The 26,989-nt window shown below is 49.5% G+C and overlaps 1 protein-coding gene across 7 annotated transcripts in view; it reads right to left on the minus strand.

Moving 5' to 3' along the window:
* The window catches only part of ZNF541 (zinc finger protein 541), a 55,242-nt gene that overhangs the window by 10,557 nt on the left and 17,696 nt on the right, over positions 1 to 26,989 (minus strand). For 5 of the 7 annotated variants that reach the window (XM_034945117.3, XM_055103486.2, XM_055103487.2 and 2 more), the window contains 10 exons: positions 24,294 to 24,698; positions 18,021 to 18,261; positions 12,923 to 14,777; positions 9,690 to 9,748; positions 8,975 to 9,134; positions 8,501 to 8,674; positions 6,917 to 7,241; positions 1,654 to 1,717; positions 875 to 1,017; positions 386 to 489 (listed from right to left, as the gene is read on the minus strand). In XM_034945117.3, coding sequence (XP_034801008.3) covers positions 386 to 489; positions 875 to 1,017; positions 1,654 to 1,717; positions 6,917 to 7,241; positions 8,501 to 8,674; positions 8,975 to 9,134; positions 9,690 to 9,748; positions 12,923 to 14,777; positions 18,021 to 18,261; positions 24,294 to 24,600 — 3,432 coding nt within the window. In that variant the 5' untranslated portion in view covers positions 24,601 to 24,698. The remainder of the gene's footprint in view (positions 1 to 385; positions 490 to 874; positions 1,018 to 1,653; positions 1,718 to 6,916; positions 7,242 to 8,500; positions 8,675 to 8,974; positions 9,135 to 9,689; positions 9,749 to 12,922; positions 14,778 to 18,020; positions 18,262 to 24,293; positions 24,699 to 26,989) is intronic. The other 2 variants (XM_055103489.2, XM_055103488.2) reach the window with 1 other exon arrangement.

Below are 26,989 nucleotides of genomic sequence, written 5' to 3' on the forward strand. Positions count from 1 at the left end.
AGTAGGTAGAGGCATTTATGTTGCATCAGAGGTTTGTATATATAAGTTTTCAATTGAAAGCTAAAACTCAAGGAATTAAGTAGATGAATGCAGGGCCTGAGCTGGGTCTTTGGGGCTTCCCTTCTCCAGTGCCCCCTGAGATCTCAGAGGAACCCCTGCGCTTGGTTGTTGCCCCAGACAAGTAGCTATGAATTGGGCCCATGTCTTAGCATTCCCTTACAGTCCGTGCACAAGGACCACTGCAATCCCAAAGCCGCTGTGGAGGAGGATGGGCGGCCTTCTTCCAGCTTCCATCTGCTCTGAACCCCCAAGCAGACAGCACGTCACATGCACCTAGAACCCTGGGCCCCAGGAAAGCAGGGAGGGTCCCCTTGCTGTTCCTCACCTGAACGTTGCCCTGAGCCTCGTGCAGGCAGTGCAGAGCGAGCTCCAGGTTGGTGCCCCCTCCTGGCATCACGCTGGAGCATGCCACATTGCAGAGCTCAGTCACTGTTTCCAAGAAGGACATGAGGAAGAGGAGGCACACAGGAGTCATCAGGTGTTAGGGAGGAACCTTTCCCGAGAGACAGCAGAGAGGGGGTGCCTTCCCCTTCTCTCTCCTGCATCTCAGGGAGGGACAAGGAGGAAGAGCAGAACCCTGTCCCCAGCACCCACTCTTGATGGCCTGACCAGCCACCATGTGACAAAAGAGGTAGGGGAGGGAGAGTGCAGCAGGGAAGAAGCAACGCTGGCCAAGAGCCAGCTCCCTCCCACGCCCAGGGGACACTGCTTCCTGGATCTAGCGGTCAGGAGTTCCAGACCTAGGAGGAAAAACACCCTGGAAATGGAGGGGGAAGAAGGGCCCTTAGGAATTTAGCCCCAAAGCCTCAGCCACCTCTATCCTGTGTCTCTGAGTTGATCATCATATCTCCCCATGGCTTCCAGACCAAAGAAGCTACATGCTCGTCAATTCCAGCCAGGGATCTCTCCTGGAGTTCCGGGATCTCTGCCTGAAACCGGCTTCCTATATTGATATGTCTGAAATGAGGCCACACACAGATAAGGGAGACGTACAAACATGACTGAGATGGGAAGTGAAATGGAGACGCTCTGTATGCCCTGCTCTTGGGCCACAGCCTGCTCCATGGAAACCCTCTGCTGTCTCAGGTGCATCAGGTACGTGCTGTTCCCGACAGACGCACACAGACATTTCAGAAACTTCTGCAGGGACACTTCCTCCCTTCCTCTGTTTTCCTTCATTGCCACATTTCTCTCTCAGGGTCAAGGCAGGGGAGGTACAAGCTGACACCCGGCATGTGTCTACGTCCACACCACAGCCATCCAGCCACATCCCTCAGGCATGCTTGAGTCCCACTCTGTGCCATCACCAATTCTACCTGGAACCCCAAGGTCCAGGGCATTCTGTCCCCATGTGCCACATATATATTTCTAGAAGGAATAATTTGGGGGGATTTTCATATATATATATATTGGTAGAAGGAATAATATTGGGGGATCTTCCTACATATATTTGGAAAAATCTACCGCTTCACGCCTAGGGAGCCTATGTGAGTAAACCTGAACCCCACCATGGGAAGAAGGAACCCTTGGGAAAAGTGACACTAGAACTCAAGGTGGGGTAAAAGCAGCTTCACTGGAAAGGACCCAACTTACGGCTCAATGCTGATCTTGGTGTCATCCTTCACCACACAGATGCCAAAGGACCCATCCACTTGATCTAGAAAGCACAGAGTGAAAAGGCTCAAGAAGACAGACAGCAGGTAACCGACAGGGTCCTCTGCCTGCCTGTGTGGACGCAGCTGAAAGCAGGGTCTTTAAGATCCCATGGGTTGGCCGGGCGCAGTGGTTCACGCCTGTAATCCCAGCACTTTGGGAGGCTGAGGTGGGAGGATCACAAGGTCAGGAGATCAAGACCATCCTGGCTAACACACAGTGAAACCCTGTTCCTACTTAAAATACAAAAAAAAGTAGCCGGGCGTGGTAGTGGGTGCCTGTAGTCCCAGCTACTCGGGAGGCTGAGACAGAAGAATGGCGTGAACCCAGGAGGCGGAGCTTGCGGTGAGCTGAGATTTTGCCACTGCACTCCAGCCTGGGCGACAGAGCGAGACTCCATCTCAAAAAAAAAAAATAAAAATAAAAATAAATAAAAATAAATAAAAAAAAAAATCCCATGGGAGAGGGCAGCACTTCAGAAAAGGTAGAGGAAGGAACTCTAACAAATTAACTCATGACAAGTATATGTATATATAAAAACAGCACACTAAAGTCTCTGGAAATTGTCCTAAGGTCATTCAGCACTTGGAGAAATATTCATTTAAAAAAATCAACTAGGCCGGGTGGGGTGGCTCATGCCTGTAATCCCAGCACTTTGGGACACTGAGGTGGGCGGATCACTTGAGGTCAGGAGTTCAAGACCAGCCTGGCCAACATGGCAAAACCCCATCTCTACTAAAAATACAAAAATTGGCTGGGCGTGGTGGAATGTGCCTGTAATCCCAGCTACTTGGGAGGATGAGGCAGGAATCACTTGAACCTGGGAGGCAGAGTGAGCCGAGACTGTGCCACTGTGCTCCCGCCTGGGCAACAGAGTGAGATTCCATCTCAAAAAAATAAAAAATAAAAAATAATCAACTGAATATTGGTAAGAACAAGAGGCTGTTGCATCTGAGCTGTGACCTGCTCCCTTACCCAGCCAGCTCCCAGCTCCAAGGGTTCTATTCCAGGTAGGTGCAGCCCAGACAGGGGCTGCCTCTCCTGTCAGCTCCCATGCTTAAAGAATTAAAGGAAGGTATAATGACAATTTCTCATCATAGACAGAATATCATTAAGAGGTAGAAATTATTAAAAAGAGAGAACCAAATGGGAATTCTGGGGTTAGAAAGTAAAATATTGGCAAGTGAAGCTGTTGAGGAAAATAATAAAATAACCAAAATGGGGCTCAATAGGTTTGAGTTGACAGGAAGAAAATAATCTGTAAACTTGAAGACAGATCAATAGAGACTATGGAATCCGAAGAACAAAGAGAAAAATAAAGAGAGCCTCAGAGAAATGTGGGATACCATTAAGTACAGCAGCTACATGTAACAGGAGTACCAGATGGAAAGGAGAAAGAGACAGAAAGAAATATCTAAAGAAAAAGGCCTGATGTGGTGGCTCACGCCTGTAATCCCAGCACTTTGGGAGGCCGAGGCGGGCGGATCACCTGAAGTCAGGAGTTCAAGACCAGCCTGGCTAACATAACAAAACCCCGTCTCTACTAAAAATACAAAAATTAGCCTGGTGTGGTGGTGTACCCCTGTAATCCCAGCTACTCGGGAGGCTGAAGTGGGAGGCTAACTTGGGAGTTAGAGGCTGCAGTGAGCCGAGATCATGCCACTGCACTCCAGCTGGGGTGACACAGCAAGACTCTGTCTCAAAAAAAAACCCCTCCAAACCACCCCCCCAAAACAAAAAAACAAAAGTTAAAAGCTACAGTAATCAAAACAGTGTGATACTGGCATAAGGATAAGTATACAGATCAATTCAATAGAATTGAACACCCAGAAATACACCCACATGTTTATGGTCAATTGATTTCTAACAATGAATTGTGCTGAGTCAATTCAATGGGAAGTCTTCAAAAAATGCTGCTGGAAGAACTGGATATACACATGCAAAAAAATGAATTTGGACCTTTACCTCATGTAATATATAAAAGTTATCTTCAAATTGATTACAGACCTAAACCTAAGAGTCAAAATTACAAAGCTCTTTTTTTTTTTTTTTTTTCTGTTACCCAGGCTGGAGTGCAGTGGTGCCATCCTGGCTCACTGCAACCTCCGCCTCCCGGGTTCAAGCGATTCTCTGTCTCAGCCTCCTGAGTAGCTGGGATTACAGTGCCTGCCACCACACCCGGCTAATTCTTTTGTATTTTTAGTAGAGACGGGATTTCACCATGTTGGCCAGGCTGGTCTTGAGCTCCTGACCTTGTGATCCACCCACCTCAGCTTCCCAAAGTGCTGGCATTACAGGCGTGAGCCACCGCGCCCGGCCCAAAATTACAAAACTCTTACAGGGAAACAAGAGTGACTCTGCATGACTTGGGTCAGGCAAATCTTCACATATAACACCACAAGAACAAATAACAAAAGAAAGGAAATTGGGCTTCATGAAAATTAGAAATGTTTGTCCTGCAAAAGGACCACTTTACACCTACTAGGATGGTTATACTTAAAAAGATAGACAATAACAAGTGTTGACAAGAAGGAGGAGAAATGAAAATGTTCATATACTGCTACTGGAAATTTAAAGTGGCCCAGCCATTTTGGAAAACAATCCGGCAGTTTGTAAACAGTTAAATATGGAGTTACCATATGACCCAGCACTACACTCCTAGTTATCTACCCAAGAGAGCTGAGAACATAAATCCACACAAAAACCTATACATAAGGCTGGGTGTGGTGGCTCAGGCCTCTAATCCCAGCACTTTGGAAGGCCAATGCAGGAGGACTGTTTCACCCCAGAGTTGTTTTTGGTTTTTTTTGAGACCAAATTTAGCTCTTTCACCCAGGCTGAAGTGAATGGCATGGTCTCGGCTTACTGCAACCTCCGCTGCCGAGACCAGCTCGGTCGGGGAGACCCTAACCCAGCGGCGCTAGAGGAATTAAAGACACACACAGAAATATAGAGGAGTGGAGTGGGAAATCAGGGGTCTCACAGCTTTCAGAGCTAAGAGCCCTGAACAGAGATTTACCCACATATTTATTGACAGCAAGCCAGTGATAAGCATTGTTTCTATAGATTATAGATCAATTAAAAGTATTCCTTACAGGAAACAAAGGGATGGGCCAAAATATAGGGATAGGTCTGGCTAGTTATCTGCAGCAGGTGCATGTCCTTAAGGCACAGATCGCTCATGCTATTGTTTGTGGTTTAAGAACGCCTTTAAGCAGTTTTCTGCCCTGGGTCGGCCAGGTGTTCCTTGCCCTCATTCCGGTAAACCCACAACCTTCCAGCGTGGGTGTCATGGCCATTATGAACATGTCACAGTGCTGCAGAGATTTTGTTTATGGCCAGTTTTGGGGCCAGTTTATGGCCAGATTTTGGGGGGCCTGTTCCCAACACTGCACCCTCAGTTCAAGCGATTCTCCTGCCTCAGCCTCCTGAGTGGCCAGGATTATAGGCACCCGCCACCATGCTCGTCTAATTTTTATATTTTTAGTAGAGACAAGGTTTTGCCATGTTGGCCAGCCTGGTCTCGAACTCCTGACCTTAGGTGATCCACCCGCCCCAGCCTCCCAAAGTGCTAGGATTACAGGCATGAACCACCATGCCTGGCCCACCTCAGAGTTTGAGACCAGTCTGGGCAACATGGCAAGACCCCCCTCCCTACATAAAAACAATTACAAAAAGTTAGCCAGGCATGGGGGTGCATGCCTGTAGGCCCAGCTACTCTGGGCCGAAGCAGAAGGATCAGTTGAGCCCAGGAGGTTGAAGCTGCAGTGAGCTGTGATCATACAACTGCACTCCAGCCTGGGTGACAAGAGTGAGACCTTGTCTCCCAAAAAAACCCCCAAAATTTCTATATGAATGTTTATGGCAGCATTATTCATAATAGCCCAAAGTGGAAACAACCCAAATGTCCATCAACTGATAAATAAACAAAATGGGGCCCATCTGTACAAGGGAAAAATGTTCGGCCATAAAAAGGAATTGAGCACTGATATGCACTACAATATGAAGGGACTCTGAAAACATGCCAAGTGAAATAAACTAGACACAAAAGGCTGCATATTGTATGATTCTACTTACATGAAATGTCCTGAATAGGCAAATCCAAAGAGAGAAGGCAGATGAGTGGGTGCCCAGGCTGGGGGAAGAAGGGACTGTGGGGATATGGGCGGAGTCACTGCTAATGAGCTCTGGCTTCTTCTGGGGATGCTAAGCGTGCTCTAAAATTAAGACTATGTGATAGTTGCACGGCCTTGTGAATATCCTAAAAATCACTGCATACTCTAAATGGGTGATTTGCATGGTATGTGAAGTACAGCTCAATAAATCTGTTAGGAAAATTACATAGGCCAGGCCAGGCACAGTGGCTCACACCTGTAATCCCAGCACTTTGGGAGGCTGAGGAGGGTGGATCACTGGAAGTCAGGAGCTCGAGACCAGCCTGGCCAACATGGTGAAATCCCATCTCTACTAAAAATACAAAAATTAGCCAGGCATGATGGTGCACGCCTGTAGTCCCAGCTACTTGGGAGGCTGAGGCAGGAGAATTGCTTGAACTTGGGAGTTGGAGGTTTCAGTCAGCCAAGATCACGCCACTGCACTCTGGCCTGGGTGACAGAGTGATACTCTGTCTCAAAAAAAAAAAAAAGGAAATGACACAGACTGGACAGGGTGGCTCACACATTTAATGCCAGTACTTTGGGAGGTCAAGGCAGCAAAATCACAAGTCCGGGAGCTCGAGACCAGCCTGGACAACATAGCAAGACCCCATCTCTAAGAAAAATAAAAAATTAGCCAGGTGTGGTGATGCGCACCTGTAGTCCCAACTATTTGGGAGTCTGAGGCTGGAGGATCTCTTGAGACCAGGAGATCGAGGCTGCAGTGAGCTGTGATCAAGCCACTGCACTCCAGCCTGGGTGACAGAGCAAGACCCTGCCTCAAAAAAGAAAAAGAAAATGACACAGAAGGGCAGGCAGAAGCATGGTCAGGCTAAATGGCCTCTACGTTTTCTTTCGGGCTGTAAAATTCTATGCACTAGAAGGCACTTAGATCAGTCCTGGGGCGCATCTGAATAGCAAAGGAACCCTCAGACTAGGTACACCCAGGCAGGAGACAATCACTGAACCCAATGCTACAAGGTAGAGTGGCTGTGGTCCGCAGGCAATCCACCCTGGGATCACAGAGTGAGTGCCCCAGCCTCACTCACCGAGCATGGAGCTGATGAGCTGGTCAGGGCTGGCCTGAGTGGACGTGGAACAGAGGGTGTTGAAGTACACCCCAGAGCCCTCCCGGATGGGGCTGAGCATTGGGGGTGGTGTGTAGGGGGAGCACTGGAATAAGCCCTTCAGGAGGCAGTCCACCAGGAACATGGGCGACCGCAGGCGGCTCTGGTGGCATCCTGCAGGGCCAGGCTCCCCAGCCGTGGAGGGTGGAGGAGGGATGAACAGCCCCTTGGGTGGGGGCCGCTTCTTCCGCTTTCTCTGCTGGCTGCTCTCCTTGCTGTCTCGCTCCTCCCCGTCTTTCTCTTGTCCCTGAAGAAGTTTAGAACCACAGGTGTTCGCCTGAAGCCACCTACTGCACCACTCCATCTCCAGGATGGAAAGAGAGCAGGAAAAGGAGACCGGCCAGAGACAGGAAACTAGGAAATGCACGCCCGGCGAAGGAGGCTGGCCACACCTGAGCCAGACCTGACGTACTGAGCCTGGCGATGATCCGGCTGCAGCCTTCTCCTGCACCCACTGCCCCAGCAGAGCCCCTGACTCTGTGTGAGAACAGCCTCAATCATTAAGATGACTGGCCCTTAAAAAGAGAGAGATCCCCAGAGATACAGTGTGACGGTGAAGAAAGAAATGCTGCTCCACCCAAATGACAAGCACCGAAATGACCCAGCCACTGACTCAGGGGACCTTCAGGTCCATGGACTGTGTCCCCGAGTCCAGCAGGAGCTTCTTCAGTAGGGGGTCCTCCAGTACAGGCTGCAGAGACAAGCCCTACGAGACTGATCACTCGTAACTCACCATGCTCTCTCTCACCTCCACAAAATCTCCTCTCCGCTCTGCCAGCCCTACTCCTCCTCATCCTCTAGGTCTCAGATCCCATACCTCCTCCTCCAGGAAGCCCTCCCTTACCTCCTCAGGCTGGGTCAGGAGCCCCCTGGGAACTCTCTGGGCTCCCTCTGCTCCCAGCTCTGCCTACTCTGGGTTGTCACTGTCTGGGGACAGGCCTGTCTCCTCCACTGGACTAGGAGCCCTGGGAGGCAGGGCCCAGGCTATTGTGGTCACCTCTGTGTCCCCAGCACCACCCAGCACAGGGCCTGGCACAGAGGGGCTCAGTGAATGCTGAATGACTGAATTAACATGCAAACCAGGTTCTTCTGGATCAAGATTTTCTTTTTTTTCTTTTTGAGACAGAGTCTCACTCTGTTACCCAGGCTAGAGTGCAGTGGTGTGATCTCAGCTCACTGCAACCTCTCCTTCCTGGGTTCAAGTGATTCTCGGGCCTCAGCCTCCCGAGTAGCTGGGTTTACAGGTGCCTGCCACCATGCCCAGCTAATTTTTTTGTATTTTTAGTAGACACAGGGTTTCACCATGTTGCCCAGGCTGGTCTCGAATACCTGAGCTCAGGCAATCCACCCGCCTCAGCCTCCCAAAGTGCTGGGATTACAGGCATGAGCCACCACGTCCAGCCTGGAGTCAAAGATTTTCTGTGGTATCTGGTTTGGGTTTTTCCTACGGCTTCCCCCAGCAGCTGGGGGCAGTGGCAGGAAGGAGGCAGACCGACAAGCACCCACCATGGCCATGCTCCCTATGTGTCGGGTCACTGGAACCACGGGGATCGATTGGGGGACCACCAAAGGGGCTGCAGCTGTGGGGTCCAAGGGCTTCTTGGCTCCTGGGGGACTATGCCTGTCCCCTTCTGGCCTCAGCACCTGTCTTAGCGGCTTGCAAAACTCTGTGCCAAACACCTAAACACAGAAGAGAAGAGATGGCTCTTTAAGAGATAAGGTAGGTAGGGAAAGGAAGAGCTGCTTCAGCAAAAAAAGCTGTCATAGAAAACAGCAGTGAGTCTGTGGCATGGACCAAGCTGGAGAGCTGCTGCAGCCCATGGCAATGGCCTGCCGCCCCTGGAGAGCCACACAGCCTGAGTCCAGCCCCCGACCCAGAGTGACGTCCCCATCCTGAGATAAGTGACACCAGTCTCGTTTACTCCCCACAGGCCTGCCAGAAACCCAGTAACCACCAAGCCACTGGTCGTTCCCCTTCACCTGCGGTTCCTGCTTCCCTCGAGGTGACGGCCACTGGTCGCTGTGAAAACACATGTGGCTGCTCAGCCCTTTCTCCGTATAAAACATCTGGCTGCAGTTCTTGCAGACAAAAGTGCTCCTGGGCTTCGTCCAGTCTGTGGGATTGCCATTTTGCTGGTTACTGTGGGACATGGCAGGAAAGAAGAGTGGGAGATTAGGACTCTGTCCTTGATCACTGATTTTTTGTTGTTTTTTTTCTTTTTTGTCTATAACTCCAATCCACTGACTTTTTTTTTTTTTGGAGATGGAGTCTCACTCTGTTGCCCAGACTGGAGTGCGGTGGCACCATCTCGGCTCACTGTAACCTCCACCTCCTGGGTTCAAGTGATTTTCGTGCCTCAGCCTCCCAAGTAGCTAAGATTACAGGTGTGTGCCAATATACGTGGCTAATTTTTATATTTCTAGTAGAGACAGAGTTTCACCATGTTGGCCAGGCTGGTCTCGAATTCCTGACCTCAAATGATCCCCCTGCCTCAGCCTCCTGAAGTGCTGGGATTACAGGCGTGAGCCACCGCGTCCAGCCTGACTACTCTTGATAAACCCTATAAAATGGAGGCTGTACTCTAATCCCATTAGAACTGAAAGCATCCTCCCCACTCACTTGTCCAGGGCCGGCACAGGAAGGCCAGAGGACTCCTGTCAGGGTGCATGCAGGATCGGGGGCTTCTTAACTTACCCTCTGCCTGCCACGTTCTCTTCCTTCACCGGATGGGGGAGCCTGTAGATGTTTCCACCCTGAAGATGAAAATGCATCTGAACCAACACATCCAAAATGAAGAGGCAAGAAGAGCTCAAATTACAGACTTTCAGAAGAAAACATCAGAGTAAATCTTCATGACCTTGGATTAGACAGTGGTTTCTTAGATAAGACACCAAAGCAAAACAGACAAATTAGACTTCATCAAAATGTAAAACTTTTAGCCAGGAGTGGTGGCTCATGCCTGTGATCCCAGGACTTTGGGAGGCCGAGGTGGGAGGATTGCTTCAGCCCAGGAGTTTGAGACCAGCCTGGGCAACATGGCGAAACCCCGTCTCTACAAAAAATACAAAAATTGGCCTGGCATACTGGCGTGGGCCTGAGGTCCCAGCGACTCAGGAGGCTGAGGTGGGAGAATCACTTGAGCCCAGGAGTTCAAGGTTGCAGTGAGCCATGATCGTACAACTTCACTCCAGCCTGAGTGACAGTGAGACCCTGTCTCAAAAAAAAATAAAAAATAAAAAATAAAAACTTTTGTCCTGCAAATGGTATCATAAATAAAGTGAAAAGACAGACCACAAAATGAGAGAATATTTGCAAGTCACGTGTCAGATAAGGGTCTTGCATCCAGAATATATAGAGAACTCAAAAAATAGTAATTTGATTTTAAAAAATAAGCAAAGGACCTGAACAGACATTTCTTCTAGAAAGATACACAGATGGCCAATAAGAACACAGAAAGGTGTTCAACGTCAGCAGCCACGGGGAAATACAAATCAAAACCACAATGAGATACTGCTTCACACCCGCCAGGGTAGTTATAATTTAAACAAACCACGGACAATAACAAGTGTTAGTGAGGACATGGAGAATGTGGAGCCCTCATACACTGTGGGTGGGAAGAGGAAACAAGCAAAACAGCCTAGTAGTTCCTCAGACCTAAAACAGAGAGCTGCTGTACGACCTGGCGATTCTACTCCTAGAACATAAATCCCCATAAAAATTTGTACATGGGTGAATATTCACAGCAGCACTATATTCAAAATAGCCAAAAAGTGGAAACAACCCAAATGTCCATCCACTGATGAACAGACAAATAAAACGCGGCCTTATCCATCCAACAGAGGATCACTCAGTCATGGAAAGGAATGCAGCTCTGCCGTTTGCCACCCCACGGATGAGCCTGGAAAACGTCACGCTGAGTGAAGGAAGCCAGATACAAATGCCACAGAGTGCATGATTCCACTCATATGCAATGTCCAGAACAGACACATCCACAGAGACAGAAAGGAGACTCGTGGCTGCCAGGCCCTGGGGGGAGGGCGAGATTGTGGGTGACAACTAAGAAATGTGGGGTTCCTTTTGGGGAGATGAAACTGTTCTGGCAAAGAGTGGGGATGGTTGCACGATCTTGTGAATATACTACAAATTACCCAATGCTACACTTTAAAATGGTGTATTCAGGCCAGGCACCATGACTCATGCCTGTAATCTCAGCACTCTGGGAGGCCGAGGCAAGCAGATCACCTGAGGTCAGGAAAGACCAGCCTGGCCAACACAGTGACACCCTGGCTCTACTAAAAATACAAAAATTAGCTGGGCATGGTGATGTGTGCCTGTAATCCCAGCTACTTGGAAGGCCCAGGCAGGAGAATTGCTTGAACTTGGGAGGCAGAGGCTGCAGTAAGCCAAGATTGCACCACTATACTCCAGCCTGGGCAACAGAGTGAGAGACTCCGTCTCAAAAATAAATTTGGCCAGGCACAGTGGCTCACACCTGTAATCTCAGCACTTTGGGAGGCTGAGGCGGGTGGATCATGAGGTCAGGAGTTCAAGACCAGCCTGGCCAAGATGGTGAAACCTCGTCTCTACTAAACACACAAAAATTAGCCAGACGTGGTGGCGCATGCCTGTAATCCCAGCTACTCGGAGGCCGAGGCAGAGAACTGCTTGAACCCAGGAGGCGGAGGTTGCAATGAGCTGAGATAGCACCACTGCATTCCAGCCTGGGCGACAGAGTGAGACTCCATCATAAATAAATAAATAAAATAAATTTAAAAAATAAAATAAAGTGGTGGATTTGGCTGGGCATGGTGGCTCATGCCTGTAATCCCAACACTTTAGGAGGCCGAGATGAGAGGATTGCTTGAACCCAGGGGTTCAAGACCAGGCTGGGCAACATAGCGAGACCCCCCCATCTCTAAAAAATATATAAAAAATAAAATGGTGCATTATTTGGCACCTGAATAATAAAGATGTTAACAAAACAAAAATGAGGTAGCTGTGGTATGATGGGAAGCTACTCATCCTCCTGAGTAGCTGGGACCACAGGCGTGCACCACCATGCCCAACTAATTTTTTTAAATTTTGGTAGAGACAGGGTTTCGCCATGTTGCCCAGGTTGGACCTGGAGTCAGGAGACCTGGATGAGCTCTTTGGACCAGGCCCTCCAAACACAACGTGTGGAGGAACCAGTGAATAATTATCAATGTGCTTAAGTGTGGGGCACGATGCAGGTGCCCACTTGTGCTCGTGGAAACCAAGACTCACAATCAGAAAACACATGGCCATTTCAAGCAGGAATCTTTAAAGGAAAGAGAGCATCTACCTTCATATCCTCTGAAGATTCTAAAAAGGCAAATCCAAAGGGAAACAAGAGAAAAAAAGAAGCAAAAAAGGCTTCGTGAGATAACAGTGTTTTGAACAGCTCTGGGATATCTTCATGTTGATCTTTTTTTTTTTTTTAAGACAGGGTCTTGCTCTGTTGCCCAGGCTGGAGTGCAGAGACACAATCTCAGCTCACTGAAACCTCCATCTTCCAGGTTCAAGCGATTCTCCCCCACCTCAGCCTCTCGAGTAGCTGGGACCACAGGCGTGTGCCACCACGCCCAGCTACTTTTTAAAAATTTTGGTAGAGACTGGGTTTCGCCATGTTGCCTAGGCTGATCTCGAACTCCTGAGCTCAAGCAGTCTCCCCACTTCAGCCTCCCATCCCAAAGGGCTGGGATTACAGGCATAAGCCACCTCACCTGGCCTCATTCTGGTCTTTTTTTTTTTAGTGGGGAAAACCACAATCTTTCGGAACCTTAATTCCTTCCTCTGTAAAATTGCATCTGGGGACTCTCTGAAATGAAATAAAATGCCTGGACAACTAACAAATGCAAAGGAAACTCACTCCACTCTGGTCAGGCCACGTGAGAGAGAGCTGGTACCTGGATTCTGCTGAATATTGTCAGCTTGGACTTGGAGGGATCTGCCGGGGGCCCGGCCGATGAGAAGGAGGCCATGGCTACCTGGCTCGGAGAAGCCGCACAGCACATATCCATCTTCGCCTTCTCTTTCCGGAAGCCGGAGAATCGCGGGGCCCTGGGGTTGCCCAAGAGCCGGTAGCCTCCACCCCGGGAGCAGGCTGGGCCCTTTTCACCTTTTGTGATCCTTGAAGCCGCGCCATTCTCGGCTGGGGCCTGCTTCCCTGGCAGCGAGGCTCCTGGTGGCTCCTCCCCACCTAACTGGGTCTGCCGTTGGCCTGTGGAGGGGAAGATGTCCTCCAGGTCCAAGGTCCCTTTAGAGGATCGCAGCTGCTTGGCCAGAGAAGAGATGTCTGGATTCCTGGAAGGGTCCAGAGACGGTGCTGCAAGGGGCGTTGGAACCGCGGCCACTTTCAGTCCCCCCTTTGCGTCTCGTCTCGTGCTGCCGGGGGAGGCCTCTCTGGGAACCCCGGGTGTGGTTTTTCTCCTGCGGGCTGGGGAGCCCTCTGCCTCGGGGTTTCCAGGGCCGGCGTGGAGAGAGTCCACAGCAGGAGCCAGTGGCGGGGGCTGCTGCGGCCACGGCCCCTGCAGCGGCCTCAGGGCGGCTGGTTTGCCCTCGGGCGCAGGGAGCTGGGAGGAGGCTGCTGCCACCTGGGCATGGGAGAAGATCCGCTGGGACTTGGTGATCATCTGGAACACCTGCATCTGCTCGTGGCTCACAAGAGGTTCCTGAGACTTGAGGAAGAGCTGGCGGAAGAGCGGTGAGGCATCCGCAGGGAGCCCGCCTGCCTTCTGGGCCTCCTGGAGGCCGGGCTCCCCGGGGTTCTGGCACAGGAAGGAGTCGCAGTCGACCTTGACCTTCTTGGGGGCGCAGGGGTCATCTTCCCCGCTGGCCGACCTGGGGTCGCTCGGGGCCTCCGCGGGGACCCTGAGGAGCGCGGCAGGGAAGGGCAGAGCATCCTCCAGGCCGCCGCCGGGGCCGGGCGGGGACTCCTCCGAGGGGCTTCCGCTGCTGGGTCCCGGGCCAGACTCGGAGCCCTCCCGCGAGGGCACGGCCGAGGGCTTGTGGACAACAAACACGTTGTTGCCTTTGCTTTTGGGACAGCCCGGCAGGTTCCGGAGCCACTGGAAGCTGTGGCTCGATGGCTGGGAACTGGCAGGGACCGTCTGGCCTCGGAAGAGAGGCAGGCAGGCAGGCACGGAGCCGCCCTCGGGCCAGCACTCCGCGGTGGACCGGGCCTGGAGCAGCGCGGTATCTGGCTCCGGCTCTGGCGGGTTGGGGGCGCCGTTCTCGGCGGCCCTGGAATTAGGGGCTGTGAACATGTCAGTGGCCGGCTCTTTCTGTGGGAGGCGAGGCTCCTCGGGAAGCTCGGTGTCCAGCGCTGCTGGGGCCGCGTGGGGGCCGGCTGGGGTGCAGGACGAGGACTCCGATGAGGTGGGGCAGGGACAGGCAGTGTTCCTCCCTTCGCTGTCTGAAGCCCCCGCCGGGGCTGGGCCAGGAGAAGGGGTCTTCTGGTGGACGATGCTACTCACGATGCGGCGCAGGAGGTCCCGGTGGGGCAGGAGGGAGCCGGGGGACCTGGCCTCTGGGGGCACCAGGGACCGCAGGCTGCTGGGGGGCGGCTGGCCGGCCGACTCGTGGGCGTGGGAGGAGTCCCCGCAGGCCTCTTCCTCCGGGGGGGCTTCCTTCAGGATGCACAGGCCGTGATGGACCTCGTAGTGCCGGCGCAGAGAGCGGTAGTCGCAGTAGCTCTTGCTGCAGCCCTGCTCGATGCACACGAAGGGCTTTGTCTTCTGATGGGTGAGCATGTGCCCGGTCCTGGAGCCAGACACAAGCAGGGGCGTCACCGGGGCACCTGGGACCGGGCTTTCTGCTGTAGGACCCTGGTGGCCCCCAAAAGTCTGTGGTACAGTTGCACCACAATTCAGAAATTGTACTCAGCCCCCACGAGGAAAGACCACCCAGCAAACCCTGCTTCGGTCAAAGCCATCTGGCAGGGGAGTTCCTCTCCCCTCACCTTTAAGCAAACCCCTTACAGAAAAGTAAAAAAAAAAAAAAACCAGCGGGGCACAGTGGCTCATGCCTGTAATCCCAGCACTTTGGGAGGCCGAGGTGAGTGGATCACTTGAGGTCAGGAGTTTGAGACCAGCCTGGCCAACATGGTAAAACCCGTCTCTACTAAAAATACAAAAAATTTAGCTGGGTGTAGTGGCACATGCCAGTAATCCCAGCTACTGGGGAAGCTGAGGCAAGAGAATCACTTGTACCCAGGAGATGAAGTGCATTGCAGTGAGCCGAGATCGCACCACTGCACTCCAGCCTGGGCGACAGAGTGAGACTCTATCTCAATAAATAAATAAACAAACAAATAAATAAAATTTTAAAAAATGCAAATAAAAAAATCCACTGAGGCCAGATCAGATTTCCCCAGAGTGGGTTCCCAAGGAACACAAAAACCTCCAGAGTTGCTCCTCAAGGACTTTGGCACAGCTAATAAATAAGTTTTGAAAAAACACCATTCACTCCTTGGAGGTTCACAATGCACAGTAGCAAATTTAATTAATTAATTTTTTGTTTTTGAGACGGAGTCTTGCTCTGTCACCCAGGCTGGAGTGCAATGGCACGATCTCGGCTCACTGCAACTCTGCCCCCCAGGTTCAAGCGATTCTTGTGCCTCAGCCTCCAAGTAGCTGGGACTACAGGTGCGTGCCACCACGCCCAGCTAATTTTTGTATTTTTAGTAGAGACGGGGTTTTGCCTTGTTGGGCAAGCTGGTCTCGAACTCCTGACCCTCAAGTGATCTGCCTGCCTTGGCCTCCCAAAGTGCTGAGATTACAGGCGTGAGCCACTGTACCCGGCACACAGTAGCAAATGTAAAAGCCACACAGAGAGAGACCTGTTTAACGTTCAGTGTCTCTCAAACTTATTTGCCCAGAGAACTGTTTTTGGTTTTGTTTTCAAAAAGCCCCTATTAGCATTCCTGAGAACCAGAATTCTGCAGAATAGACTGGAGGAGATGCTAACTTGGGGACGATCCTTCCTTTAACAAAGGAATCTGTGCCTTACCGTAGGAGACCCCTAAGAAGATGCTACGTGGAACCCCCCACAGCAAAGAAGCCAATTTACAGAGGCCCAATCCATAGAAACATTATAGAGCCAAACAGCCAAATGTGCCTATAGTTTCTGCAAACAGAAATGCATGTAAATGTGTATTGCATCACACCTACCTCTGCATTAACACATTATAAATATAAGCAGAGGAGTACATCACCCTCTGGGCCCCCAACAGCCCTGCTCTGGACAGTCCTAGTCTATGTGGACTAAATCATAAAGTCTTTCCCCAAAGGCTCACCCTCGGCCTCTGTCTGAGGGAAGCAAAAGAGAGGGAATCAGGAGACCTAAGTTCTACCCCCAGCTATTACCAACTTGTGACATGAGCAAATTGGCTCCTTTTCCTGGGGTAGGTGTGGGTGAGAGGATAAGATGAAAGATGGATTAGTCAAAGCCCCTTGTGAAAGGGAGGAGCCCCGTAAGAATGCTAAGTACTTTCATCTCCCACTTGCAGGTCTCCTGGTTTGAAAAACATGTGTCTTTCTTTCCCCCACAGGCAAGACAAGCTTATCATTTCCAAGACATTAAGCGGTGGCTCACACCTGTAATCCCAGCACTTTGGGGAGGCCGAGTCACGCAGATCACTTGAGAAATCCTGTCTCTACTAAAAATACAAAAATTAGCCAGGCATGGTAGTGCATGCCTGTAGTCCTAGCTACTCAAGATGAGGAGGCAGGAAAATCACTTGAACCCAGGAGGCAGAGGCTGCAGTGAGCTGAGATCACACCTCTGCACTCCAGCCTGAGTGACAGAGCAAGACTGTCCAAAAAAAAAAAAAAGGAAATTTTGCTCCTGACACTTTTTAAGTCAAAAGTTAAAAGGAAAAGAATGAGTTTTTTAAAAAAGAAAAAAAAAGAAAAAAGAAAAAGCTGGGGCCGGGTGCGGTGGCTCACACTTGTAATCCCAGCACTTTGGGAGGCTGAGGCAGGTGGATCACAAGGTCAGGAGTTTGAGACCAGCCTGGCCAATATGGTGAAACCCCATCTCTACTAAAAATACAAAAATTAGCTGGGCGGGGTGGCATGCGCCTGTAGTCCCAGCTGCTCCGGAGGCTGAGGCAGGAGAATCGCTTGAACCTGGGAGGTGAAGGTTGTAGTGAGCCGAGATCGTGCCACTGCACTCCAGCCTGGGTGACAGAGCAAGACTCCGTCTCAAAAAAAAAAAAAAAAAAAAAGAAAAAAGAAAAACAAGGGTTAATGCTCCATTGTCATGTTCTACAAGCAGGCGTCTCATCTTTCCTGTCTCGTGCTATCCCAAAACACAGATAACACAGATCCGTTTTCCTCAGACACCTACCAGAGACTCAGGACATAGCTCTATAAAGTTAGCCCAACTCCTCCCATGACACAATTGACTCAGGAGCCAGCTGTTAGGCGTTTTTAACCCACAAGCGGCCCATCTGCAAACAGAAGCAGGGGCTTCCTCACAGGCGTGAATTTAGGGGCTGGGACAGCAGCGCCCACTCTCTTCCCTGCGCTCTGATGGTGTGAGAAGAACGGAGTGGGCTGGGCACGGTGGCTCACACCTGTAATCCCAGAACTTTGGGAGGCCAAGGCGGAAGGATCACTTGAGGTCAGGAGTTCAAGATCAGCCTGGCCAACATGGTGAAACCCTGTCTCTACTAAAAATAATACAAAAATTAGCTGGGTGTGGTGGTGGGCGCTTGTAATCCCAGCTACTCAGGAGGCTGAGGCAGAAGAATCACTTGAACCCGGGAGGCGGAGGTTGCAGTGAGCCGAGATCATGCCACTACACTCCAGCCCGGATGACAGACAAAAAAAAAAAAAAGCATGGAGTGGCTGTGGCTGCGGCTGAGCAGAGGTAATACACGTCTGGAAAACCCAACAGAGGACGAGACAGGTTGATCTGGGAGAATAGGAAGAAGACCCAGGAACATGTCCCCACCCCCAGCCCCTGAACAGACGTTTTTCTGACCAGACTCCCACATACAGGTGGTCCTGGCGCTTAAAGGCCTTGCTGCAGATTTTGCAGACGTGCTTCCTTTCCTGGCTGTGTGTCAGGTAGTGCTTGCTCAGAGAACTGGCGCTGCTGAACACCTTCCCGCACAGGCTGCAGTCCAGAAGTGGGTTTTGAGGGGAACTGTGCTGCCGCTTTCCTTTCCTGGCACTCCCCGAGGTGGCCCTTCCTCCTTCGTCAGCCTCTTTAGCCTTAAGCACACCTAGCCCCAGGTCTAAACAGAGGGAGAAAGCACAGGTTATACACAGCCAAGGCAACCAAGCGAAAAGCACGACTAAGGCACTCTACACCTCTTAGAACCATGGTGGCCTTGTAAGTGTCGCGCAAGAACTCTTGCTCCACACAAAGTAAACAAGGTTCAGGAGCAGGTGAGGGGAACAGAAGCCCTGCAGGATGGCACCCGGACTTGGTGCCACGTGTGGAGGGATGACTGCAGACTGAAGCCCTTCCAGAGCAGCATGACCACAATGGGCTGGGCTTTATGACCACACCATCACCTGGTACTCTTGGAAGGGCAATTAGAAATATATTATCCAAAACCTTGGAAAAGTAGAAATCCTTGCACACACCCAGCCAATTCTGTTTTTGGGGTTTTCACATAAGGAAATAAATGTAGCTTTGTACAAAGATCTAGCTGCAAGGGAGTAAACTGTGATACTGCTTTTCCTGGTAAAATGTTATAAACAACCTAATATCTGGGTTGGGCATGGTAGCTCACACCTGTAATCCCAGCACTTTGGGAGGCTGAAGCAGGCGGATCATTTGAGGTCAGGAGTTCAGGACGAGCCTGGCCAACATGGTGAAACCCCGTCTCTACCAAAAATACAAAAATTAGCTGGGCATGGTGGTATGTGTCTGTAATCCCGGCTATTTGGGAGTCTGAGGCACGAGAACTGCTTGAACCCAGGAGGCGGAAGCTGCAGTAAGCTGAGATAGCACCACTGCACTCTAGCCTGGGCGACAGAGTGGGACTCTGTCAAAGAAAAAGAAAAAGAAAGAAAGAAAGACAGGAAGGAAGGAAGGAAAGAGAGAGAGAGAGAGAGAAAGAGAAAGAAAGGAAGGAAGGAAGGAAGGAAAGAAGGAAAGAGAAAGAGAAAGATAAGGAGAGAAGCAAAGAAAGAAAGGAAAGAAAAAGAAAAAGAAAGGAAAAGAAAGAAAGAAAGAATCAGACGGACTAGTAGGATTATTAGCTGGTTTTATTTTCCTCTTTTTGTATAGGTAAATTGTTTATATTTTATGTATCCCTTGGATAAAATGATAAAGTATATAGTTATGAATCACATCACCCAAGAAATAGTTAAAGGAACTGGGAATATTCAGTTTGGAGAGGTCAGACGTCTTCAAATATCTGAAGGGCCAGTGTATACAGGAGACAGCAGACTGCTTCTGTCTTGCTCTAAGTACAGTGGTGCGATCACAGCTCATTGCAGTCTCTAAGTCCTGGGCTCAAGTGATCCTCCCACCTCAGCCTATTGAGTAGCTGGGACTACACGGGCCACCACCACTCCCAGCTGATTTTTAAATTGTTATTTGTTGTAGAGCTAGGCTTGGTGAATGAAAATTAAAGGGAAGCTGACCTCACACCACTGGAAACATAGGGTTTGGCCTTGCTCACTGCTGTGTTCTCAGATGCGAGAGTTCCCATTCTGGCACTCACAGGCACTCAATAACTGTATGTTAGATGAAGGAATAATAAAAGATTTTTCTACTTTTTAGATTGACCTGAAAGGTGGATTAGACTGTCTTTTTTTTTTTCAATTTTTTTTTTTTTTGAGACTGAGTCTTACTCTGTTGCCCAGGCCAGAGTGCAGTGGCGCAATCTCGGCTCACTGCAACCTCTGCCTCCCAGGTTCAAGCCTCAGCCTCTGCAGTAGCTGGGACTACAGGTACCTGCCACCATGTCCAACTAACTTTTGTATTTTTAGTAGAGATGGGGTTTCACCATGTTGGCCAGGCTGGTCTCGAACTTCTGGCCTCAGGTGATCCACCCACCTCAGCCTCCCAAAGTGCTGGGATTACAGGTGTGAGCCACCGCGCCCAGCCTGCCTTTTTAATTTCTTATTTCTTATTATTTTCTTAATAGAGATGGGGTCTCACTACGTTGTCCAGGCTAGAGTGCAGGGGTTATTCACAGGCGCAATCATAGCTCACCGCAGCCTTGAACTCCTGGGCGTGAGCAGTCCTTCTGACTCAGCCTCCCAAGCAGGTGAGACTACACGTGCACACCACCATGCCCAGCTAATTTTTATTTTTATTTCTTGAGACAGGGTCTTATTCTGTCACCCAGGCTACAGTACAGTGGTGCAATCACAGCTCATTGCAGTCTCTAAGTCCTGGGCTCAAGTGATCCTCCCACCTCAGCCTATTGAGTAGCACGGGCCACCACCACTCCCAGCTGATTTTTAAATTGTTATTTGTTGTAGAGACGGGGTCTCACTATGTTGCCCAGGTTAGTCTCAATCTCCTGGACTCAAGCAATCCTCCTGACTTGGCCTCCCAAAGTGCTGGGATTACAGGCGTGAACCATACATAGCACCTGGCTTAAACTGCCTTATGAGATGGCAAGTTTGTTTGTTTGTTGAGATGGAGTCTCACTCAGTCACCCACGCTGGAGTGCAATGGCGCCATCTTGGCTCACTGCAACCTCTGCCTCCTGGGTTCAAGTGATTCTCCTGCCTCAGCCTCCTGAGTAGCTGAGATTAGAGGCGCCTGCCACCATGCCAGGCTAATTCTTATATTTTTAGTAGAGACAGGGTTTTGCCATGTTGGCCAGGCTAGTCTCAAACTTCTGGCCTCAAGCGATCCTCCCACCTCAGCCTCCCAAAGTGCTGGGATTACAAAGTGCATGAGCTACTGTGCCCAGCCAAGATGGCAAGTTTGGAAATAATAATTTATCAGGGATACTATGGAGATGGGATCCAAGAATTCAATGGGCCAGGGCATGGGAAGAGCAGGAGGTTGCTCTAAAGGATCCAATCGTGCAAATTCTCTGTGGCTCATGAGATGCAGTGTGACAGACACAGCAGAAGGGAAACTGGGCTGGGAGTCTTGAGGCCTAGACTCTCCTCCCAATCCTGCCTGTGGCCATTTGTCATGGAACTTGCTTGGCCTTTGTCTTTGTCCTCTGAGAAATTACTATAATGAGTAGTCAAATAACTCCAACAGTTTCAACAAGGAAAAACCGGGCTCCCTCAGGCAAAAGTCCTTAGCCTTACTCAGTCACTTAAAAATGCCTATTAAAATCGAGACCATCCTGGCTAACACGGTGAAACCCCGTCTCTACTAAAAATACAAAAAATTAGCTGGGGGCAGTGGCGGGTGCCTGTGGTCCCAGCTACTAGGGAGGCTGAGGCAGGAGAATGGCGTGAACCCGGGAGGCGGAGCTTGCAGTGAGCCGAGATCACACCACTGCACTCTAGCCTGGGCGATAGAGCGAGACTCCATCTCAAAAAAAAAAAAAAAAAAAAAGCCTATTAAAGCAACTATAAAACTAGAAAACAAAACGTTTTTAAAAATTGGCAAGGAGGCCAGGCACGGTGGCTTATGCCTGTAATCCCAGCACTTTGGGAGGCCGAGGAGGGTGGATCATGAGGTCAGGAGTTCGAGACCAGTCTGGCCAAGATGGTGAAACCCCGTCTCTACTAAAAATACAAAAATTAGCTGGGCGTGGTGGGGGACACCTGTAATCCCAGCTACTCGGGAGGCTGAGGCAGGAGAATCGCCTGAACCCGGGAGGTGGAGGCTGCAGTGAGCCAAGATTGCACCACTACACTCTAACCTGGTGACAGAGAAAGACTCCGTCTCAAAAAAATAAATAAATAAATAAAAATTGGCAAGGACACTGAAAAACAGGCAAACAGAGGAACTAGCCTGGGAAGTCACTTGATCTTCTTAGAAACCAGTGTTATAAGGGCTCTACAGTTTTTTAACATTTATTTATTCATTTATTTGTTGAGATGAAGTCTCACTCTGTTGCCCAGCCTGGAGTGCAGTAGCATGATCTCAGCTCACTGTAACCTCCATCTCCCAGATTCAAGCAGTTCTCCTGCCTCAGCCTCCCGAGTAGCTGGGATTACAGGCGCCCACCACCATGCCAGGCTAATTCTTTTTTTTTTTTTTTTTTTTTGAGATGGAGTCTTGCTCTGTTGCCAGGCTGGAGTGCTGTGGTGCAATCTCGGCTCACTGCAACCTCCGACTCCCTGGTTCAAGCGATTTTCCTGCCTCAGCCTCCCAAGTAGCTGGGATTACAGGCACGTACCACCACACCCAGATAATTTTTGTATTTTTAGTAGACAGATTTCACTATGTTAGCCAGGATGGTCTTGAACTCCTGACCTCGTGATCTGCCTGCCTCGGCCTCCCAAAGTGCTGGGATTATAGGCGTGAGCCATCACGCCTGGCCAAATTATTGTATTTTTAGTAGAGATGGGGTTTCGCCATGTTGGCTAGGCTGGAGTGGAAATCCTTATCTCAAGCGATCCGCCCACCTCAGCCTCCCAAAGTACTAGGATTATAGGCATGAGCCACCATGTCCGGCCAGAGCTATAAAATTGTTTAATGCTCCATCTGGGTAAACTGACTTTGAGGAAAATATTCAAAGAACTAATCCAAAAGAAAACTCAACATGTACAAAGTTGTTCACAGAAACACTTTAACAGTCCAAACAGCAAGAATATGGTCTAACCAATGGAATAGCTATTTCAGTGACCCTCAGTATGAAGGTCTACCTTCAATATGAAAGCAAATACACCAACTCTTACAACTTAAATGGAATTATATACTTAATATTATCTCTGCAAGACTATGTATGTCTGACTTTACCCACATGTTTAAAAATTTACAAGTGAGGTCAGGTGTGGTGGTTCACACCTGTAATCCCAAGCACTTTGGAAGGCCAAGGTAGGCAGATTGCTTGAGCTCAGTTCGAGACCAGACTGGGAAACATAGTGAAACCCCTTCACTACTAAAAATACAAAAGTTAGCTGGGTGTGGTGGCACACACTTGTAATCCCAGCTACTCAGGAGGCTGAGGCGGGAGAATCACTTGAACCTAGGAGGCAGAGGTTGCAATGAGCCGAGATTGCGCCACTGCACTCCAGCCTGGGCGACAGAGCGAGACTCCGTCTCAAAAAAAAAGAAAACAAAACAAACAAAAAAAACACGAATATCTCGCCAGTGCTTTAAGGTCTATGAAGTGTGTTTACAATAGTTCCTTCTTTTGTTTTACTCTGGGGGGAAGCAGAGAGGATATGATTGTCCACCTGCTTTATGGATAAAGACACTGGGGTCTAAGAAGGCCTGACCAAAGATCAGAAGGGACCGGACCCCAGTTCATTCTGGAAATGTGACATCAGCCTCTAAGGTGTGGTAATGGGAAGGAAAGTCTTCAGTAAATGCTAACATCTGCCCACACACCACACAAAAGATAAGGATATCCCCAAACACCTAAGTTTCTGAACATTATTCCCTAGAATGAGTGTTCTGTTTCCTTTACTAAGAATTGGGGGCCGAGTGTGGTGGCTCACGCCTGCAATCCCACCACTTTGGGAGGCGGAGGTGGGAGGATCACTTGAGGTCAGGAGTTCGAGACCAGCCTGGCCAATATGATGAAACCCCATCTCTACTAAAAATACAAAAATTAGCCGGGCATGGTGGCAGGCGCCTGTAATCCCAGCTACTGGGGAGGCTGAGGCAGGAGAATTGCTTGAACCCGGAAGCCAGAGGTTGCAGTGAGCCAAGAATGCACCACTGTACTCTGCCTAAAAAAAAAAAAAGAATTGGCCGGGTGCGGTGGCTCATGCCTGTAATCCCAGCACTTTGGGAGGCTGAGGCGGGCGGATCATGAGGTCAGGAGATCAAGACCATCCTGGCTAATGCAGTGAAACTCCGTTTCTACTAAAAATACAAAAAAATTAGCCGGGCGTGATGGCGGGCGCCTGTAGTCCCAGCTACTCCGGAGGCTGAGGCAGGAGAATGGTGTGAACCCAGGAGGCGGAGCTTGCAGTGAGCCGAGATCGCGCCACTGCACTCCAGCCTGGGCAACAGAGCAAGACTCCATCTCAAAAAAAAAAAAAAAAAAAAAAGAATTGGGGAATGATTCCCAAGTAGGAAAAAAGGTGACTGTTCCCTAAGTCACCTGTAGGAGGGAAAAATTTTCTTAACCAATCCATGCAGAATCAGTCCCTAGCTGGCCACAGAAACTGTCGAACATCCTGCGGGGCCCTTCTACCCAGGTGACAGCCTCACCTTGTAAGGATGCCTGAGACTCCGAATCTGCGTACTCCTCCAGCAGCTTCACAGAATCACTGTCCTTCCCGGAGTACAGGGACAAGGTGTCTAAGTTGTCCTCCAGCACCTCACTGGACATGTCAGGCGTTGGGAGGCTGGGGTCCGGGTCCAGACCACTCAGGCCAGCATAAAGAAAGCCTCGCGTGTTGGGACCCAAATCCCGGTTGAGGGTGTCGCTGCAGTTGAGCCCTTGGCTCTCTGAAAATGAAGGGAGGTGCATTTCTGATGGGAGGGCACCCTCGTCTCCAAGGCTGTACTGGTCCATGGCTCTCCACTGCCAGGTCTTGGCCAAGAGCTACTCTCCAGATAAGCAGAACCATGTAAGGAGACAGGGAGGAGAGAGCCCTTGATGGCAACTAATTCCTGAAAATGAAGCAAGAAGAATGAAAGTTATTAGGTGGCAAAACAGCATTGTGGGCAGAGCACGGACTTGCAATGCAAGCAGACCTCGATCTGGGTCTGTTCTCTGCCTCATAACAGCCATGTGGCTTTGGGCAAGTCACTTAAGCTCCACGAGCCCCAGGTGCCTCATCTGTAAACTGGGCATAAGAGTACCTCCTTCACAAGGTTGTTGTAACAAATAAAAGTACTTCCAGCAACATGGTGGACTGAACTGACCTCTTGCTCCAGCTATAAACATATACATGTATGACAAAAGATAATTTTTTAACACATAGCCTAGGTCAAAAGACAGGAAAAATCCCAAGTGCCAGCAGCAACAAGAAAACTCAATGCTGGAGGTGTAAGCTCACGTAGGCCCCAGGGGAAAATCAGAATCAGATACAGGGCCTAGAGCCATTTGTCCAATATGGTGGCCACTAGCTCCATGTGGCTATGAAGTACTTGATTTTTTCTTTTAATTTTTTACAGATATCAAATCGAAAATGGATAATTTTTTTAAGATATGGGGTCTCACCATGTTGCCCAGGCTGGTCTTGAACTCCTGGGCTCAAGCGATCCTCCCACCTTGGCTTCCCAAAGTGCTGGGATTACAGGTGTGAACCAGCGCACATGGCCCTGTGAAGCACTTGAAATGTGACTGGCTTGAACTGAGACAGGCTGTGAGTGTAAAATACAACCTGGATTTGGAAAACTTTGTACCCAAAAAAGTCAATTTAATACGTTTCTATATAGATTAAATGTGGAATGATAATTTTTTTTCTTTTTCTTTTTTTTTTTTTTTTGAGATGGAGTCTCATTCTGTCACCCAGGCTGGAGTGCAGTGGCGGGATCTCGGCTCACTGCAACCTCTGCCTCCCAGGTTCAAGTGATTCTCCTGCCTGAGCATCCCAAGTAGCTGGGACTACAGGTGCACGCCACCACACCTGGCTAATTTTTGTATTTTTAGTAGAGATAGGGTTTCACCATGTTTCCCAGGCTGATCTCGAACTCCTGACCTCAGGTGATCTACCTGCCTTGGCCTCCCAAAGTGCTGGGATTACAGGCGTGAGCCACTGAGTCCAGCCTGGAATGGTAATATTTTCCATATAATGGGCTAAATGCAACATGTTATTAAAATTAACTTCATCTGCTTATCTTTTTAATGTGGCTCCTAGGAAATTTAGATTATATATGGCTCGTATTCTGTATTATCAAATGCTGCCCTGCTGTCTGGGACCTGGGATGATAGCAGACACGTGGGAGAGGGAAACAGGGCCTTGAGTTCCCAGGAAACGGAGGCCTGGGACCCTGGAAGAGCTGAACCATCCACAGGAAAACTAAACAAACGAAAAGAAAAGCTTCACACTAGCCTAGAAAAGTACCCCCAAGAACTAGAAAAAAATAGCCAGTGAGAGATGACAAAGCTGAGCATTCTACAAGTCTACAAAAGAATGACAATTACCCTGATGGCAAACTTCTCAACAGAAACAAGCCTCGAAGATAAGAATAAGAATATCATCAGTGGACTAAGGAAAAGTCAGCCAGCACAGAGCTCAACATACAGGCATGAGAGAGGGAGGGAGGAGGCTGGGCGCCAGGGCTCACATCTGTAACCCCAACACTTTGGGAGGCAGAGGAGGGAGGATTGCTTGAGGCCAAGAGTTTGAGACCAGCCTGGGCAAGACAGCAAGACTGGCTTCTACAAAAAATCAAAATATTAGCCAGGTGTGGTGGCGTCTATCTGTAGTCCCAGCTATTCAGAAGGCTGAGGCAGGAGGATCACTTCAGCCTGGGAGCTTATAGACTTTTACACACAAGGCCTAAGAATCTACCTTATAGACCCTGGTCCAAAAAATGACTAAAAGTTTTGAGTCAATTGGGAAAAAAAAAAAAGAGATGATGGTAACTTCATACTTTTAAGCTTGCACACTAAAAGAATCTAAGTATAACCACCAAGAGAAGAAAAATAAACCACATAACATCTAAACTAGTAGAATTTATTCCCCCCAAAATGGGCAGGGGGAGTGGGGCAGCAGAGTTTACTTTAAAATACTGCAGGGAAAAGAGAGAAAAGACTCATAGTACTGCAACTAGGAATTAAAGAGGAAACACATCACTAATGACCTTAGAAAAAATAAAAAGGATTATAAAAGAATACTACAGGCCAGGCGTGGTGGCTTACGCCTATAATCCCAGCACTTTGGGAGGCCGAGGTGGGCGGATCATGAGGTCAGGAGATCGAGACCATCCCAGCTAACATGGTGAAACCCCGT

Source organism: Pan paniscus, chromosome 20 (assembly GCF_029289425.2).
Source record: "Pan paniscus chromosome 20, NHGRI_mPanPan1-v2.0_pri, whole genome shotgun sequence".
NCBI lineage: Eukaryota > Metazoa > Chordata > Mammalia > Primates > Hominidae > Pan > Pan paniscus.